The sequence below is a fragment of the Topomyia yanbarensis genome, chromosome 3, assembly GCF_030247195.1.
Source record: "Topomyia yanbarensis strain Yona2022 chromosome 3, ASM3024719v1, whole genome shotgun sequence".
Taxonomy (NCBI): Eukaryota; Metazoa; Arthropoda; class Insecta; order Diptera; family Culicidae; genus Topomyia; species Topomyia yanbarensis.
In genome coordinates this window covers 309,372,116-309,392,866 of record NC_080672.1, presented here as the reverse complement: position 1 = coordinate 309,392,866, position 20,751 = coordinate 309,372,116, and the positions used below count along the sequence as shown (strand labels likewise).

At 38.3% G+C, this 20,751-nt stretch overlaps 3 protein-coding genes across 3 annotated transcripts; 1 reads left to right on the top strand and 2 right to left on the bottom strand.

Annotated features, from left to right (window-relative positions):
- Nucleotides 1–5,223: 5,223 nt before the first annotated feature.
- LOC131690352 (cleavage and polyadenylation specificity factor subunit 5) lies at nt 5,224–8,788 on the bottom strand. The gene is made up of 6 exons (XM_058976058.1): nt 8,423–8,788; nt 8,203–8,341; nt 8,006–8,131; nt 7,287–7,452; nt 5,598–5,712; nt 5,224–5,530 (listed from the first exon to the last, which is right to left on the bottom strand). Exons 1-6 carry the CDS (start codon nt 8,542–8,544, stop codon nt 5,509–5,511), a joined length of 690 nt encoding a protein of 229 aa, XP_058832041.1. The 5' UTR covers nt 8,545–8,788; the 3' UTR covers nt 5,224–5,508.
- A 3,052-nt stretch (nt 8,789–11,840) lies between these two features.
- Nucleotides 11,841–12,491, top strand: LOC131692464 (uncharacterized). The gene is made up of 2 exons (XM_058979523.1): nt 11,841–12,040; nt 12,099–12,491. Exons 1-2 carry the CDS (start codon nt 12,011–12,013, stop codon nt 12,360–12,362), a joined length of 294 nt encoding a protein of 97 aa, XP_058835506.1. The 5' UTR covers nt 11,841–12,010; the 3' UTR covers nt 12,363–12,491.
- On the bottom strand, nt 12,460–13,369 carry LOC131692463 (small nuclear ribonucleoprotein Sm D1). The gene is made up of 3 exons (XM_058979522.1): nt 13,192–13,369; nt 12,754–13,061; nt 12,460–12,695 (listed from the first exon to the last, which is right to left on the bottom strand). Exons 1-3 carry the CDS (start codon nt 13,203–13,205, stop codon nt 12,628–12,630), a joined length of 390 nt encoding a protein of 129 aa, XP_058835505.1. The 5' UTR covers nt 13,206–13,369; the 3' UTR covers nt 12,460–12,627.
- Nucleotides 13,370–20,751: the final 7,382 nt, after the last annotated feature.

Here is a 20,751-nt window from a genome sequence, read left to right as displayed (position 1 = left end):
ATTACGAACATCAGTGAGCTGGATACCGTAATCTCCACGAATACTAAATTACCTCCAGCTGTTCTACCAGTTATTCTTTCTGTTCTAGTGTGTATTAATGGTTGTTTAAATGGTTGTTGCATCAGATTGAATTATAATGTTGTAATACCAATATGCTTGTTTAATATAGTACAAGAACAACAGTGTTGTTTTATCTCTATCTTATAACAGAATTCAATTATCCCTGTTCTAGTCAATATACGTATTCATTACATTATGGACCAGGCAAATGCTCATTTTTTTCTATTATCATTACGTTGAGTAGCTAGACGAGTGAAGGTATTTTGGGGTTTCACAAAAAAAATCTCTGCCCATAAAGGAAATATTTATCCACTATTCCCCATAAAGTTTATTCGAACCGATTGTCCGCCTGGTTCGACTCGAACAGACCACTCCGACCCGAAAGGGCTGCTTATCGTTTCTGAGAGCCGGTGTGCTTGGTCCAGTTAACCTTCCCTAGGTGTTGGGGTCAATATGACCCAAAATGAACTTTTAAAATGCGCTAACTTTTTTAGTTTTGCACCTAGCAGTTTGGAATTTCTTGACTTTTCCTCTTTCATGGAGCGCAACGATTTTCAATTGAGTTCAAAATTGTCGGGCATTCCTGAAGGGCTGTAAAAAAAAGTTACGAATAAGGTGTTAGCGGGTCATATTGACCCCGATTTCGAACTTAGTTTTAAGGCACATTTTCAGCCAAATCTACATGAACTTGTACCCAAATTGTTTGTTGAAGTTTATATTTTCAGTTTCTGGTGAATATTACTGTTTTTGACCAGGTTGGCCAGTGGGAATCGGTGCCGAATGGGGTCATGTTTGGCATAAAAAGATGTATGCAGAAACGTCATCATAAATCACCGGTTTATTGACAGAATACTAATAATAAATGCAAACAAAACAAAAATGAGAATGTATATATTAAATTTGTACATGATACGACCGATCTGGGATGTTCCGGATTACAATTCCGATGCCGATTCCGGTAGTATAATACTATTTCATATACTATTGAACAAGCGACAAAGTGATCAATCATTGAAACTGATCCCAAAGTTTTGTAATATTCTTGAAAACTTATATAAAATCCCATCTAAAATGATAGTGATACTCTGATTCAAATGCTTACTCTGGATTATACGTGAAAATTATTCGGAAGATCCGGAACATCCGTAAAACTGGCCAATTTATGAATCTAGAATTGTGAAGTTTTTTTCGAAAACATTTGTTCACATTGCATTGGCATAAATTCGTAGTTCCGAGTGAAAAATTGACTATTGTTCATATGGTGACCATCCAGAAGATCCGGAACATTTGCTGAACTGGTCCATTCATAAAATTGGTCTTAGAACCTTAGGTCTTAGGTGTTTTGTTTTTAGTGTTTCTCGAATTCTCATTTATATGAGTTCCTATTTATAACCTACACATGTTCTTCACGAACCTTGTCCTAAAGCTCTGAGGTATTTTCGAAAACATATAAGGGTACACTGAAACCTCCATTTACGAAATCTTTTTTTATGTAACTGTTTTTACGAACTAAATTCGAAATAACGAAATCTGTTTTTACGAACCAGGTTCGTAAAAAAAGTTTGCGTACGTACAGTGCAGTATGAAGTCGTAAACAGTTTGATTTATTTTTAGCTAACAATTACTAATAAAAGTTGGGTACTTTCGGAATGGGGTTAACGAGTATATAACGGTAATCGATGTCGTATGTCATTTTGAAATCCAAGATGGCGGCTTCCGGTATAGATGAATTCTCTATAACCTCATCAATATGGGTATTTTCGGAACGGGTTGAAAAATATATTTACAGTTTTTTTGAAGTATCATTATAGTTCTTACTTGTGACTTGACTTTGTACCGTATTGGCTGTGTCGTATCTTCCTGGAACATCCAGCATATCCGTAAAGCGGGACAATTGATAAGCTTTGTAGGTATTTGTAGTTGTATTTGTAGGAGTCTCAATATTCCTATTTGTGCTTGCGGTGATACAAGAACCCAATTGGTATCATAGTGTTCATCTAAAAAATTAGGAACACTCTGCTCAATATTTGAAGTTGGTTCTGAAACTTCGCAGTTTTTAGTAAAATACTTCTAGAATTCTCTTTGCAATTGATGATAAATTGTTACAGATATATACTTCCTGTATTTCAAGCACAAATGCTGGTTTCAGTGAATTGGTATTGTGATTATGGACAATTTGTATAGACAGGGAAGCATCTTGAATAAAATAACGACGCTTGAAGGTCCCCATCACTATGTACGTGACTCTTTCTGTGAACATAGAATCCATCTTTCCTAGTTTTACATTGCTAGAATTTTCTCTTCAAAAACACGAATCCTCTGTCGCAAACAACAATTCGAACGGAATTTTTCATTTTTACGGCATCGTGTAAAAACGATCTGTAAAATAAGTAAACATTTCGAAACATGCCACTTCCGCGCAATCTAACATCACATTAGTCTACCTGGAAGTGTTATTAGTTTCCTTGAATTGATAGTTGAATCTTTGTTTACAATAATAGAACGAACCTTTCGAAAAGTTACTCTTGATTGCACGCGGATGCAACGTGACCTGTGCTGCCAGACTGATACTCCCAAACTGTTATTGAAGGACGAGTCAATACGAGTTTATGTCCCAAGCACAAAAATGAATGAATTCCACAAAAGCTTGGAAAGTACTTTGCGAAAGCTACCATGTCTGGGAACCAAATTTGTAAACTGGTCTATTCTACGCCGGATCATCCGATAGATCAAAGGGTTCCTATCGCAGTCACAAGAACGAATTTATGCCAATGATATACCCTAATATGTCTTCGAAAATATCTCAGATCTCTAGGGCAAAGTTCCACGGATGTTCCAGATCTTCGGAGAGTTATTTTGTGGCCAAAAGGGTCGATTTTCCAGTAATGACAACGAATTGATGCCAATATTTTCGAAAACACTTTTGAGTTCTAGGACTAGATTTATGAATTAGCCAGTTTTACGGATGTTCCGGATCTTCCGAATAATTTTCACGTAGAATCCAGAGTAAGTATTTGAATCAGAGTATCACTATCATTTTAGATGGGATTTTATGTAAGTTTTCAAGAATATTACAAAACTTTGGGATCAGTTTCAATGATTGATCACTTTGTCGCTTGTTCAATAGTATATGAAATACTATTATACTGCCGGAATCGGCATCGGAATTGTAATCCGGAACATCCCAGATCGGTCGTATCATGTACAAATTTAATATATACATTCTCATTTTTGTTTTGTTTGCATTTATTATTAGTATTCTGTCAATAAACCGGTGATGACGCTTCTGCATACATTTTTTTATGCCAAACATGACCCCATTCGGCACCGATTCCCACTGGGTAACCTGGTCAAAAACAGTAATATTCACCAGAAACTGAAAATTGAAACTTTAACAAACAATTTGGGTACAAGTTCATGTAGATTTGGCTGAAAATGTGCCTTAAAACTAAGTTCGAAATCGGAGTCAATATGACCCGCTAACACCTTATTCGTAACAAAAAGTTAACACCTAGGGAAGGTTAAATAATCAAGTCCTGAATAATTAGCAGGGTCAGCATATCTCCCACCCAAGCGAATCAACTTGCAAGTATGAACACATATTTACCTACCAGCCAAGAAGACTTCCGAACCAATGAGAATGCACCATGCCAGTCGAAGGCCACAGGCTCAGCGCCATCTCGAACAGTTGTTTGTTACTTAGTTGCGTTTCGGCTTCGCCTCATCAGAAACCGACACTAACTTATTGTCGGAATAGATTAGCGCCGGCTTGACGCAAATCCCTTAAAACTAAAACACACTTTGTGTTTCAATCGAACGACTGATCAAACGATGAGACACAGTGAAGCCGAAACTTGTCTTGGCTTAGCAGGCCTATGCGAAAGCACTATGCTATATTTCACCCTAAGGAGGAAAGTTTGGTGAAAACCAAAATTTCTCACTAGGGTGAAAATTTGTTGGTAAAACCAGTCTTTGTACAGGAGGGCACAAATCCTTATTACATACTTAATGGAATAAGGATTTGTGCCCTCCTGTACAAAGACTTGGTTTACCAACAAATTTTCACCCTAGTGAGAATTTTGGTTTTTACCAAATTTTTCTCCTTAGGGTGAAATATAGCATAGTTGTTAGTGCTACTTACAGATTTCATTTCAATTGTAGTAAGAAGTGTCTCATTCCCTCTTGTAAAACTCACTTACCGCTGCTCATCTCTTCCGGCATTTCGACACCGTAGTTCGACCGTCTCATAGAGGAGATCTCCTCCATCGAATCCTCAATTTCCTTCGGAACTCATATATGAGACGTAATTGAGACGCTCTACTGGCTCAAATATTAGTTATCTGAGGCGAAAAGCCGATTCTAATGCAGAAACGCTAATGATGTGACCATCAAGAGTACGCCAGACAACCTTAATTGACCCCTTTCGACACCGATTTGGTCTTACGCTCACCTTACCTATCCGTAACGCGGTTGGCGGCGTGGAAACTGCCGAACAGGGGTTGAGAACAACTTGAAGCAACATCTGATGTTCCAAATGTGTGTGATATCCAAGACTGACTTGGATAGTTCCATCCAGCCTAGTTTGCATACCTTACATAACTAGACTCGCTGTTCTCCATTCACCCACAAAATCTTGAAGAAAGGTACTGAAGTTTGAATATTTTCCATTCTAAGTTACCTGTACCATTATATCGAGATTTATACCAGAAATACCGAAATAACAAATTTAAAAGCAACAACTACTTCGCTTCGGTTATGTTTCTGACATAATCCACGCAAGAATCGTGTATTAGGACAAACCTTTTGTTTCGCCAGCTTAGCATCGTCGACTCAGAGCGATACCTTGACTTAGGAACAATCGTCTTCTGCCACTTCTTCGTTTATAAATGCTTGTGTGAAAATTTGAACGAATATCCGTTAAAACACAAGCGTCATATAAGCATATCTCAACCCCCATATAAAAAATCTATGTAATTAGATATCAATTCAGTCATACTTAGTAGCGAAACTTTGAAACCACCGTTAATTTGTACAGAATCTTAATACTAGAGATGGACGTCTACCCGCTACCCGACTACAGCTAATTACATAAAGTTCATCATATAAGGCAAACATAACAATAAAATTGGCTTTCTCATCATTCAATGATCCGTATGACCCAAATGTAGTCGACAATCAATATTCTATTTGCCTACACTATTCAGTAGTAAGTGACAAATTGTTCATATGCTAAAATTACCGCGCTCTCATCATTCTCACGCAAACAGATGTGTGTATGTATCTGCTCCAAAGCATTCAAAATATAGATTCTACCCAAATTACAGATGTATGAGAGTTTTCATTTCGACTTTAAACCTTTCGCGCTGACGGTTCTCTCGCTTCTGGGTAAGTTACTATTGCCGTCAACACCGAAGATCCTCCACAATGAAACACGTGCAACAGAGCTGCTTACATATAGATGAAGTTAAATCTGTTGGAAAACAGTGATATGTTTAGTTCCGAATTGACCACAATAATTAAATTCAAGTGAATCTTACCGACACAATGCCTGCGGAAGTGACGATATAATCGGACCATATCCTTGGGAGTTATCGTACAGTTCGAACAAGGGCGCCGCTACTAGCTTGTAGTTCTTCGGTACGGCAAAAAGAGCTGTGTGTAAATGGGAAGGATGATGCATGTTAGTATTTCAGTATAAATAAACTGTATAAAACTGAACAACTTTACAACTAAAGGCATTTCTTTTCGGTTATGCTTTGCTACAGTTTATTTAGATTTCCGCGATATAATAACTATTCTATATGACATTTGGTTCACATGAACCAATAAATAACTCACAATGCCTCTAAGGAACATGATTTCGGTTTACACCGTATATTGATAAAAGTTTTTCATACAATAAAATTAATGTCAGTGATATATCTTCCTTATAATATCAATACATTACAGATTCGAAAACGAATTTCTTCATAAAATGATAGGATTTTAACTGGATTCCCTCTCATGGACTGCGTATTTTTGCACAATGATTGTAACGTAAAATTAGGTCGATAACTGGGTAAAGCTATCTCATTTAATACAAAATTAAAGGTACATTGAAAGTATTTTAGAAGACCTACATACATAGATACATGATGACACTTACGAAATACATACACTTCAAGATAGTATAAGATAATATCGCATGATGACAGCATTTCTCACTTATAAGAGAAAATGCTATGCTTGACTGCAGAAATTTTGCTGCTCTCTTTTTATGTTTTTCGAATAAAAGGGAAGGTATTGTCGGTGAGTTGTAGTATTTTACCAAAACAGATGTTTTGAGCTAACAGGCCTACTGAATGCAGGTAGTCAAAGTAGCGATAGTCTGTTTCTTTGTGTGAGAAAACAAGCTAAACTATGAATAGTTCTAACGTCTCATCTCTTCTGCTATCACCAGGTGTAAATTGAAATGCATTGCTGTTTTCCTCGTTGAGATTTTACAAGATTCATTTGTAATAAAATAGAGATAGAGATTGCAAATTTGGTACAGAAAGTGTACCATAAAGTCCCATAAATAACCACAAACCCGCATTTGCCTGATGGAAAGCTATGGTTTACCTAGATTTTTACATAATTTTTGGATGTTCTGACAGTTCGAAGGAAAATAACAATTACTTTAAGACATTATTATAGCACAATCAATAAAAAACTGTTTTCACAATTATCTCTTCTTAGCTAACCCTTTCGATGGATCTGACATAATTTAAAAGGCTAACCTCGAATGAAAAAATCTCAATTAACCCATTGGAATAAACCGCAAATCTGTTGCGATTCCATTCTACCTAAAAACGTTTCTTGCTGTCAATTCACATACTTAAAAAACCAATACAACAACAAAAGGCAGAACAAAAATTGACAGAAGAAACTTTTCATAACTCCATCCAAGAACTATCTTCTTAAAAGGGTTGTATAACAATTTTTATTTTTTTCCCTAGAAAAAAGATGAAAAACGTTTCGCTTTCTGGATCTAAATACAAACATTCCCTATCGATTTTCTGATTGAGCCAATTTGTCCTGATTCATGATTTCCCTAGCCACGTTAAAGTATTAACACTCTTTGAGTAGAAAACTGTCATACAACCAGCCTATTCAAATGCTCAATGTAATAGTTTTATAGTAGACACACTCGCTGTGTTGGAAAAAAGTTAAGTATTTTACAAAGTAGAATTCATTCTCAACATTACCCTTCTCGTGCAGTTGTACCAGAAACAGGCGCTTGTGCTCCTTCGGCTTGGTGATGTGTGGCGGAATGTACGGGTACTGCGGTGGCTCGAAGTTCGGCCGCCACCAGTTACCGATGGTGTCCTCGACGATCCAGTCCTGCTTGACGCCGTCCTGTCGGCCTAGAGTCTATTCGATACATAACACACATAAACGTATAGCGAAATAGATGATGATGGCGACAAATGGTCGCGTTGGCCGCGGTTTCAATTTGCGGATACATTGTTTCATGTTTATTTTGCGAATTTGTTACAATTATTGTTTCATTTTCGCAGGAGTATAAACAGCAGAATAAAATAGAAAATGAAAACGTTAACATACTATAAACATTCTGGTGCGAAGAAATAATTCAGTCAAATTAGCCTTAGTACACTAGAAGAGGACGTCATTGTTCTACGATCAACAACAGTTTTGCTAGTGTTAATCTTTGAGTTGATATAATTCCTTTCTAGCAAACTGGATTATACAGTAATTGGTAGATTTTACAGAAAACATTTCAGAATGCTTTTACAATCCTCTGTATAATCAATTGTTTTCTGTGCTTAAACATAGTTTACAATTTTCTCGTCATTTGTTGCAAATTACATTGTTTTCTCAAGCAATGGTCGGTACAATCTTCTCTTACAAAAAAAGACCTGTAGAATCTATATGGAGGGAATAGCATTAAACAGGCATCACTTACCTCGGTGAGTAATCGTTTGAGGCCTTCAACTTCATCCTCGCCGGCACTTAATTCGCCTCCCGGTAGTTTAAAGAATGTGGTTCCAAGTTGCAACAGCAAAACGTGTGGAAGACCATGCTCATGAACCTGCCCAAAAGTTAAAATATGCACGGAAAAGCTCAAAATTGGTAAAATTAAAAATCCTCAAAATAACAAACCAGCAAAACTCCTTCAACGGAACGACGCATTCCGATTTTATCAAATTCGTCTCGCATTCTTTGGAATCGAGCCGGCACAGATGGGTCTTTCTCAAAAAGTGGTTCCTTTGTGCCGAATGTGTAATTTGTTAGCGGATAGCTGTAAACAAAGATGTAACCGTTACTTCGTCGTTGCTTTGCACAGGATACAGAAACCAATAATGGATCACAGAACACTTACAGATTAATGGTCCGATTCAACGTCATTGATTGATTAGCTTGTTGTTTGAGGTCGTTCATTGTTCCCTGGCTGGTTCGTCTCGGCCAGCCGGAGCCGGTTTTATTGATGGACTGCGCTGCCATCTTTGATTTTCCTCACGTTCAACGATGCGGCTCACTGACAAGGAATAGCTTGATTTTCTGCGTTGAGCAGCAAATCCACTTACTTCCAATGATTTCGTGTTTTAATAGGTGAAGCTGATGTTCGCAAATAAATACAACTTGTTTTTTAAGGAAAACACGCGAAAATAAAAGATAATTTTTAACTTTTGCCAGACGGCTTCACTTATATTGAACTCTCTGTTCTCTGGAAAAAAATCGCGATTGACGTTGACGTATCGCGTCGGTAAAGCAGAGATGCCAGGGATGCCAAGTAAACTAGAAATATTTTTCTGAAGAAGTCTGGAAATGTATGGATTAACACAAAACAATTTGTATTAATACAACCCACACTATTTTTACGGTAAACGACAAGTTACGGTGGGTAGTCTAGAACAAATTATCATTAGCCTACCGATCGCCAGCATCTAGTTTCACCTGCGTAGCCGCCTCTTCGTTCACTGAGAAATATATTTGTATTTGGTTTAAAACAGAGAGGAAAGACAAAGAACGTGAAAATCTCGACGAACATACTCGAAGAACTTGCATTACCTAGCAGTAGGTAATCTGAAATCTCCGCATCCTAATTCTTCCAACGAAAAATGAAAGAGAGAGAGAGAGAGAGAGAGAGAGAGAGAAGACGATTTTACCCAAAAATAATGAAATATTCCCCAAAACTGAATTTTCTTGACCAGAAAGCGCAAACTAACAGGCTTTCGTAACAATGATAAAATACAAATACAAATAAACTTCATCCCATTAATTTTGAGTAAAAAATCCTTACTCTCCCTTGTTTTTCCGGCAGCGAAATAAGGAGAGCATATTAAAATTTTCCACTGCCAGGTAATATAAGTTAAGGTCGTTGATTTAAGTGCGTGTGGTTTCGGGGTAACAGCCAACTCTCAAAATTCTCTTTGAAGGAAAATTCCGGTCAAGCCATTACTGGCCGAACACAGTTCACAGCACTTAATGAAAGATAAAACAGTATCCGTTTGTCCAGGATTTTCACTCAATGTTAATGTCGAGGGGCAAGCACTAAATCTTCAATACGACGCAGTGCTAAGAGTCGTACTTCATTAGTTACTTTAAGTACTGTAAAGTACCTGGTACTTTAAGTGCCGCCACAGATAGCAGAAATTTAGGCTAGAATAAAATTTCTTAGAAAACCTGTGTAAACTTTCAAACTAAAAACGTTGGAAATCCGTGTTTCACTATTGCCATCTACGCAACTGTTTGCTACACGTGTTTGACAATTGCACTCCAATTGCATTGCGTCGATCACTGCGCCATCTACAAACGTTTGCTAAACGTGTTTCAGAGTCTGATTTAATCGAAGTTTCAGTAGCGGGTATTTACAAACGTTTTGAATCGAGCCTAATCGTCTGTTTCTGTGGTACCGCCAATATTTAAAAAAGTGCATGACAAATTGATATGACTGGTACTACTGGTTCTTTTATATAATTTTGAGATGCAATTCCCTCCAATTTTTATCCATTTTTTAAATTTAAGTATTGCGCGTCTCCGGTTTGGGTGGTCTACCTACCCACCTAGACGAGCTGACAGTTTGCAGCGGTACGCACCCTTTCGCTACCCTGCTTACTAGAGATGGGCGAAACAGTTCACTTCGAAGAACCATTCCCGACTGAACAGTTCTGTAAAAAGAACTAGTTCAGATGAACCGTTCTTCCGTTCAGCTGATATTTTACTTGTATCTAGCGAATGTCTCTCAAAACATTCGATTCTTGGAGACTATTATACCCCCTATTTTACCCCTGTATGCTTAACAAGTTCAAGGGTAGCGATTTCTTCATGATGTATAACTAGAGAAATAGAGAATGTGATGAGTCGTTCTTCGCCAGTTCCATTCTGGGAGAGCACAGAGAGCGGTTTGTGGGACGGCAAGTCGGTTCATTTTCATTCGTTCGCTTAAAAATCGGTCCGAGAAATTCGCCAAACGGCTTTGGGTCAGGTTCAGTTCATTCGCTTTGAAGAGAATTGAGAACTACCGTTCTTTTAAAAAGAACTTCCGTTCGCTCATTCTCTTCGAAGAACCAGTTCACTTGAACCGTTCGCGAACGAATGGCCCATCTCTACTGCTTACTGTTGTTGAGTATTTAGTACAAACGTCAAGGTTCTACAAACAGACAAATAATATTCACAACTAAAATCTAAATGATGGAACCAACGATTACAATTTTTTAAACAGGTTTTAAAAATTTTCCCCTGAAAGTGATGTTTTTTGTTCTCTCTGTTTCTACCAAAAGTCCATTTGAAAAGGTTAGCGGGATTTGCATATATATATTATAGTAGTATGTTCAAATTTAATAATTGTAACGCTCAAAGAATCGCAAAAATCAAACAGCGCGTATCTGATTTCAGAAATTATAAGCAGTTTAATTTGACTTGTATCTAACAACATACATTTCAAAAAAATGTATTGAAAACAATGTTAAATATAAAAGCGATGTTGGAATTTGTCCAGTATTTTTGAAATAGGATTTAAAAAGTTTCGCTAGTATTGCGAATCTTTTCTTAAATCCACATTGCGACATTTCAGCCACGCGCCACCGGGCCGTGCGTTGAATTACGTGCACATTTAATTTGCATCAGTGCGAGTGAGAAAACATTTTGACGTTTATTTTTGTTTCGATCGCACTCGAGTGTTTCCCATATAGCAACAACTCGACGAGATGCTAGATTCTTGGATAGAATTTTACAATAGCATTTACCCTACAAACAATCATAAAACAATAAATATTATAGTTATTACTGTTTCAACATTGTTGGATGCCAAGTTATCACAGTAGATTTACAGTAAAATTTTATGTAGCGATAAATTTCACTGTTCAGCAAAAAACTGAACACTGTATTCACATAAAATTTTACTGCTTTCGAGAAAAAGTGTATGGAGAAAAATTGATTTTTTTAATGTTAAGATACATACCACCCCCCTTTTTCACTGTAAAAGTCTATTTTGCATTGAAATTTAGTGTAAAAACGTTAAAGTTTATTGTTTTTGAATTGAAGCATAACACTGAAACTTACTGTAAATTGTGGTAAAATTACTGTACTGTCACAGTGAAAATTATGGTTTTGTTACTGTACATTTCTATTCGGGTTATCTCGAGATAGACAATAACTTCAAACCAGTTTCGCTCGTTTTTTTCCAAATGTTACAACATAACAGTTTGTAAAAGTACTCGAGAATTGGCAGTTTTCGGGATATTATTGCCGCCAGACTATAAAAATGATAACTACAATAGCAGCATGTTCTGCTTTACCGATAACTGTTTATATACGTGCTCGCGAGGGCTTCCTAACGTTATCAAAATATTTATTTACAAATTTACGAATCCGAATAACATGCAACTATATTAGGCATATAATATTATTCAAACAGTGGCTTTCTATATTTTTAGTATAGTTTTGTGTTTAAACAATCTGCTGAAAAATGTCCAAACCATGTGCGATCCAGAAACAGGCAAGTAAACGATATATGCGAAGTCACATTAACATTGTTTTCTGAAACCTACCTGCAGATTGAAAGTTCCAACGAAACGATAACGAGCCTTCGCGAAAGGATTCGCAAAATGGAACGGCGACTAGATGACCCAGAACTACCGGAAGAACGTCGCGAAGAGGTAAAACTAGAAATCAGCGAAATCAAAAAGCTACTACAGACAAACGAGGAAATGCTTCACAAATTGCACAAGGAAAATTCGAAATCATTCGCAATTGCTGCTTGTTTATTTTTTATTTGCTTCCTGATTTACGGAATCTATGTGCTTCTCAATGGTGCCTGATTCCTTGACCTTGCAAAAGTTTTAACGAAAAGGTTCCCGTATGTATTGAATAAATTACAATTACGGGAGTTTCTTTTGAATAATGCATAAAAACGCATTTTTGTTTCTTACCATCTGGTGGATAGTTCACTTTATTTCGTTTCCAAATGATACGGAGTTTTAGAGAAATCCTTTCCGCCTTACTGTGAAGATTCTAAGTCTAGAGTTGAGAGAATGAAATGTAGCAGCATACGATCTTACAGAGGATCCACATGTATTCGCTCGTTTAACGTCTACCTCGACCTCGAGGACCGCCGCCGCGCCCTCCTCGGGGACCACCACCACGGCCGCCGCCTGAAATTTATTAATACAACCATATAGATATACTACACTATACAAAACCAATAGTTACCCCGAGTTCCTCTGCCGCGTCCACGCTGTCCACCACGGTTTGCCTCTCGCTTCTTTGCCCTGGTCTTGGGGGCATCGTCAATCAACAACGTCTCCAGCGGCAAGCTATCTGGCAGGATGTAGTACCGAATGTTGTTTCCTCGAATACTGAGCGAATCAAGCTGAACTGGATCGCGGTTCTTGATGGTCATTTTGACTGCCTTTAGGTGGGTGTTCATTGCCACATCCACACCGGTGATGGTTCCATGCACCTGGGTGCCATTTTTCAGCTCAATCGTTACCGTCTCGTGACTCAGCTTCATAAGAAACCTGCAAGAATGGGAGGCCCATGGGACCGGTAAGCAGTCGAACCAGTTCGTTTTGTTTGAGGTTAGAACCCGATTTGGTAGCGTCTAAATGTCGAATCGACGGATTGTACTACTTGTAATCTACACATTACCTCACTAATTTCATGGTGACGGACTGGAACACGCAGAATTAATTTTAACAATGGCTTCGATATGAACTTTGAATTAATTCGAAGCAGAATAATAAAATTCAATAAACAATTTTCACTTGCTTTTTGATATAAACACCGCTCACGAACGTTTACTTGTGGTGCGAAAAATTTTAATGTCGCTTTTTGACAGTCGAGTGACATATCGCTACACCGTTGCACGGTGTAACTGTAATGTATAATTTTATTCCAGGGGGAACTTGGATTGGATTGTTGAAAAACAAATTTTGTTCTGGGTTGTAAATACCCAAATGAGAACAAAATTTGTTTTAAAATCGTGCAATAATATTGCACGATTTCAAATGAAAGAGATGGTACTTTCATAGACAAACCAGTCAAACTACCCGTCTATGAGAAGAATCCTCGATAAACATATGATTACGGCTTAAAAGACAACTATTAAAATTTTCTTTGAAAATAAATTCCGGGCAAGCGTTGCTGGCCAAACACAGTTCACAGCAGTTTATGAAAGAGAAACCTTTTCTCTTTTATTTACAACCAATAGCTGTGGTTGGCAAGCAACGGTTTGTCCGGAATTAAATTTCAAAGAAAATTTTGAAAGTTGGCTTTTAAGCCGTAAACATATATTTGTCGAGAATTTAAAAAAGAAGGGTAAGTACGCTGTGCTATTAGAATCCAGGGGCGACATTATGGAACCATTTCGACTCGACTTTTTCATACAAGCTTGCATACAATAAACCGCCACAAGTAATAGGCACCTGTTAATTAATCGATTTCTTAGGGGGTGGCCAGGTATTTTCAACAGTGTTACCACAGACTAACAGACATAACACTATGAGGGAATTCCCTCAAAAAACATCGTCTTTCAATTTTCCCAGAATACTACTCCACCTTTTATTCACGGCCCCCAACAGTCATTTACTGGTGGGTTACCCCTCAGGTTTGGTAACAATTTTTCACTAGTGGTATATCCCCCATATGCTTGTGCATATCCCCATAGAAAATCCTCCCGATTTTCCCACCGACTAAATCAGATTGCGTCGGCACAATCGGCCGACTATGCCACCAATTAATCGGTCGATTGTCGCACCGACTCTTATGGGAGTTTAACATGGAAGTCTGCCGACGCGACAACCGATTAAATATGACCGACGAAATCTGTTGAAATCAGTCTATTTCAACCTACCAAACCGGTCGATTATTTGGTAGTTTAAAACTGGAACCAGATTTACACAGATTAAACTGGCGATTAATATGCCGACGGATGTTGTTTACCGACGAAACCCACGGTGACGGTGTAGGTTTGATCCAGTACACGAAAGACTTTCCAGAGTAAACAGGAACAAAAAATACTTACTTCTTTTCAATCCGGTTTGTTACCAGAAAAGTAGGTAATTGTTCCGAATCGCGGCTTTTTCGAAAAGAGGGTTAATTTCTTTTGGAAATGGTTCTAAATGGCCTATTTTATAACAAGCAATGAAAAAAATTCGGGGGGAAAGCTTTAAAGTAGTTTAAACTGGAAAAATAAGTTATTTCCACTTACCTATCTAACAGTGGCATTGCTCATGAGAAAGTGACGTTAAGGGTGAAGGTAGTGCGATGTGGCTTTGCCGCATAGTCGAGTCCAATGATTCGAAGCGGCGCAAAGCCGCTGAGAAACCGACGGACGAGGTGGTTTTGATCTTGCTACCGAAGGGTGCAATCAAACCTCTAATCCACTCGTTTGCCCGGTATACTCAAACATAGGGGCTATCCCTAGTTTAAGTCCGACTGAGCGGCAGCGAAGTCGGACAGCATGGTAAAAAGCGATGTGGCGTAGCCACATTAGGCATTAACAATGTTTTATTTAGTAACAATAGGATAGTATTTATTTACAAAAATAAAATGTTGTCAGCGCCGAATGTGGCCACATCGCTTCATTGAAGTGCTGTCCGACTTCGCTGCCGCTCAGTCGGACTTAAACTAGGGATAGCCCCTATGTTTGAGTATACCGGGCAAACGAGTGGATTACAGGTTTGATTGCACCCTTCGATAGCAAGATCAAAAACACCTCGTCCGTCGGTTTCTCAGCGGCTTTGCGCCGCTTCGAATCCTTGAACTCAACTATGCGGCAACGCCGAATCACACTACCTTCACCCTTAACGTCATTTTCTCATGAACAATGCCATTGTTAGTAAAGTAAGTGAGAACAACTTATTTTTCCAGTTTAAACTACTTTAAAGGTTTCCCCCCGAATTTTTTTCATTGCTTGTTATAAAATAGACCATTTAGAACCATTTCCAAAAGAAATTAACCCTCTTTTCGAAAAAGCCGCGATTCGGAACAATTACCACTTTGTGTTCGTTGTAGTACACGGAAGCTGCTTCAGAATAAAAGCTAGTTTACAGTTCGGGAACTGTGTCACGGTATTTGGGTCCGTGTGTATTTTAAACATTTTATATGGAGCGCTGGATTTCAAATCCCTGGGCGGGATATAAGTCTGCACAAAAATGACAGATTTCATGAAGTTTAAACCCAACCTAACCACGGGAAATATCACGGGATTTTAAAACTCTCCACACATAAATCCGGCCCGGAACATTTCAACATAAAATAGTATTTTTATAAGGTTTGAAGTTCGGTGCAAGTTTGATATTGTTGGTATTTTTAGAGGCAGCAGTTTTCGGTTTGAGAGTTTGGAGAGATCTCGGCGAAAAATCAATTCCCGACACAAATCCCGTGACGCATTTCCCGTACTGTAAACTAACCTTAAACAGGAGCAACAAACTACTTGTTTCTTTTTACTCTGGTTTGCTACCACCCGGTCAAACCATTCGGAATTTGATTCGGAATCCTGAATGGAGTCATTATGGATTCCAAATCAAATGCAACAACCGATTCTGAGTCGGAATCGGTTGTTGCATTTGATTTGGAATCCAAAATGACTCCATTCAGAAATCCGAACCGGTTCCGGAATGAGTTTAACTGGGCAGAAGAAAAAAAGAAGAGAAAGCGGGAACTGTCAAAAGCGAACTCTACACGAGCAGAAATATTGTCAATAAACTAATTATTGATAATTGATCGTGTCGTGTGAGCCATTTTGAAAATATTGATGTTGAAGGATTTCAATGGGATTGACGTATTGATAATATTCCGGTCTCGTGCAGGGTCCGCTAAAAATACTAACCCATCTGGCTAAATTTACTATCGTGGAAAGCGGCCCTTACACGGGACAAGAATATTGTCAATATAAATATTGTCAAGACTGCTTCAATTAGGGTGACCATATCAAGCGAGTGAAAAACCAGGACAGTCCAAAAGGGATCTACTCAGCAGTAAAACAGTTCAGGGGTCTTACAGACATAGCTCAACCAAAAAGTCTTGCATGAGAATTCGATCACCGAGCTCTTTTTTCGGATTTACACACACGCAGTGCTTGTTACATTACCATCAGCAAAGGTAACATGATGTTGTTGGATACATCGGCTATCATCAATTTAGCGGATGATACGAAATATTCTGAAATCATCTGTGCAGCACCGGCGAGGAGTCATTGAAGAAAAGTAGAAACATCAACGGTCCAAAGTAACTTACCTACACCATTCTTGATTTTAAGTTAAGTAGCTGGCAACCTCCAATGACAATTATTATCTCTCGATCTGAGAACTATGATCGAAACAGCTGCAAAAACTACCATTGATTAGAAATACCTCCAGTTTATCAATTGTTATATGAAAACTAGCGGATTGGTTGGTGTAAATAATATCAGTTTGAACGCGACCTTCCATACTCCCTGTTATGTAGGATGCTAGACTCGGCAGGATAGTCGCTGTTCAGCGTCCAGTGAGGCCATGTCAATCGTAGATTAGGTACTGCTAACATTGACCCTGAAGTGGTTCCATAATCACCAGCTAGAGAAAGCACTCAATGAAATTTTCCAACTATAGTTATTGATGTTTCGTCATTTCCCTTTTCATGGATTGGAAAAATATTCGCGGATTTCCAGTAAGACGAAAAAATGCCACTCGTTTGCCCGGTATACTCAAACATAGGGGCTATCCCTAGTTTAAGTCCGACTGAGCGGCAGCGAAGTCGGACAGCATGGTAAAAAGCGATGTGGCGTAGCCACATTAGGCATTAACAATGTTTTATTTAGTAACAATAGGATAGTATTTATTTACAAAAATAAAATGTTGTCAGCGCCGAATGTGGCCACATCGCTTCATTGAAGTGCTGTCCGACTTCGCTGCCGCTCAGTCGGACTTAAACTAGGGATAGCCCCTATGTTTGAGTATACCGGGCAAACGAGTGGATTACAGGTTTGATTGCACCCTTCGATAGCAAGATCAAAAACACCTCGTCCGTCGGTTTCTCAGCGGCTTTGCGCCGCTTCGAATCCTTGAACTCAACTATGCGGCAACGCCGAATCACACTACCTTCACCCTTAACGTCATTTTCTCATGAACAATGCCATTGTTAGTAAAGTAAGTGAGAACAACTTATTTTTCCAGTTTAAACTACTTTAAAGGTTTCCCCCCGAATTTTTTTCATTGCTTGTTATAAAATAGACCATTTAGAACCATTTCCAAAAGAAATTAACCCTCTTTTCGAAAAAGCCGCGATTCGGAACAATTACCACTTTGTGTTCGTTGCAGTACACGGAAGCTGCTTCAGAATAAAAGCTAGTTTACAGTTCGGGAACTGTGTCACGGTATTTGGGTCCGTGTGTATTTTAAACATTTTATATGGAGCGCTGGATTTCAAATCCCTGGGCGGGATATAAGTCTGCACAAAAATGACAGATTTCATGAAGTTTAAACCCAACCTAACCACGGGAAATATCACGGGATTTTAAAACTCTCCACACATAAATCCGGCCCGGAACATTTCAACATAAAATAGTATTTTTATAAGGTTTGAAGTTCGGTGCAAGTTTGATATTGTTGGTATTTTTAGAGGCAGCAGTTTTCGGTTTGAGAGTTTGGAGAGATCTCGGCGAAAAATCAATTCCCGACACAAATCCCGTGACGCATTTCCCGTACTGTAAACTAACCTTAAACAGGAGCAACAAACTACTTGTTTCTTTTTACTCTGGTTTGCTACCACCCGGTCAAACCATTCGGAATTTGATTCGGAATCCTGAATGGAGTCATTATGGATTCCAAATCAAATGCAACAACCGATTCTGAGTCGGAATCGGTTGTTGCATTTGATTTGGAATCCAAAATGACTCCATTCAGAAATCCGAACCGGTTCCGGAATGAGTTTAACTGGGCAGAAGAAAAAAAGAAGAGAAAGCGGGAACTGTCAAAAGCGAACTCTACACGAGCAGAAATATTGTCAATAAACTAATTATTGATAATTGATCGTGTCGTGTGAGCCATTTTGAAAATATTGATGTTGAAGGATTTCAATGGGATTGACGTATTGATAATATTCCGGTCTCGTGCAGGGTCCGCTAAAAATACTAACCCATCTGGCTAAATTTACTATCGTGGAAAGCGGCCCTTACACGGGACAAGAATATTGTCAATATAAATATTGTCAAGACTGCTTCAATTAGGGTGACCATATCAAGCGAGTGAAAAACCAGGACAGTCCAAAAGGGATCTACTCAGCAGTAAAACAGTTCAGGGGTCTTACAGACATAGCTCAACCAAAAAGTCTTGCATGAGAATTCGATCACCGAGCTCTTTTTTCGGATTTACACACACGCAGTGCTTGTTACATTACCATCAGCAAAGGTAACATGATGTTGTTGGATACATCGGCTATCATCAATTTAGCGGATGATACGAAATATTCTGAAATCATCTGTGCAGCACCGGCGAGGAGTCATTGAAGAAAAGTAGAAACATCAACGGTCCAAAGTAACTTACCTACACCATTCTTGATTTTAAGTTAAGTAGCTGGCAACCTCCAATGACAATTATTATCTCTCGATCTGAGAACTATGATCGAAACAGCTGCAAAAACTACCATTGATTAGAAATACCTCCAGTTTATCAATTGTTATATGAAAACTAGCGGATTGGTTGGTGTAAATAATATCAGTTTGAACGCGACCTTCCATACTCCCTGTTATGTAGGATGCTAGACTCGGCAGGATAGTCGCTGTTCAGCGTCCAGTGAGGCCATGTCAATCGTAGATTAGGTACTGCTAACATTGACCCTGAAGTGGTTCCATAATCACCAGCTAGAGAAAGCACTCAATGAAATTTTCCAACTATAGTTATTGATGTTTCGTCATTTCCCTTTTCATGGATTGGAAAAATATTCGCGGATTTCCAGTAAGACGAAAAAATGCCACTTGAAAGAGAACCCAAGTAAAAGCAAAGTCACCAAAACGTCTTCTATTTGTATTCTCAGGGGCGCCAAAAGGAATTCTTTGGATTTTGGATTGAAAGGCAATTTAAGCCGGGAAGAAGCTCTAGTTTCGATTTGTTCGGCTGCCAAATTTCCTTGAAAACGGATCACACTGCCGTGATACGCATAAGAGTCCCATTTACTATCGATTTTCTATACTATCTGCTTATCACGGTAGTACAGGTCATTCACATGTTATTTACAAACACCTCATGCTTTTTCTTTTCATTTTCCATGTAAGAGAAGAAAGTCGAGAGATTAAAAAAGACATCAGATGGTACAATTGAGGGATTCGAGTATTTAAAATTTTGTTTGTCGTATTTTGCTTGAGGGTGAATTTACGTTGCAATTATGGTTGCGATCGGTCATAACAGCAATCTGAACCAGAGAAAATAAAGCGAAGACTCAGTAAAGAAAAATATTTTAGGCTTACAGGACAAAAACCAGGACAAATCAAGCGTTTTCCTTAACTTCCCAGGACACCAGGACAGTCAGTGAAAAACCAGGGCATGTCCTGGGAAACCAGGACGTATGGTCACCCTACTTCAATACGTCAATCCCATTTGACTTTTATGGAACCAATATTTTCAAGATGTCCTTAAGCGGACCCTACACGAGCAGAAATATTGACAATAAATCATTTATTGATCAATATATTGATGGTGTAAGGTGATCTTGAAAATATTGATTCTGTAGAATTTAAATGGGATTGATGGATGGAAGCAGTCTTGTCTCGTGTAGGGTCCGCTTTACATCATAAATATATCGATCAATATTTGATTTATTGTCAATATTTCTGCTCGTGTAGGATCCGCAATAGGTTTGTTCCAGTATCAGGAGAAACTGGAAGTACTCCGGAGAAAATCGTTCCTGTATTCTCTTCTTTTCTTTTTTCATCTTCTGGTAGCAAACCGGAGAAAAAAGAAGCAAGTGCTATTTGTTCTTGTTTGCTCTTGAGTAACTTCCGTGTACTGCAACAAACCTTATATTTCTGTAGAGAATTAATTAAAAATTATTCTGAATTTTTAAGGGTTGAACCACGTCCTTATAGAATTTTACAATAGTATTTGCCCTACAAGCAATCATAAAACAATAAGTATTATAGTTATTACTATTTCAACATTGTTTGACGTAGAGTTCTCGCAGTATATTTACAATAAAATTGCATGTAACAATCAATGTTACTATTCAGCAAAA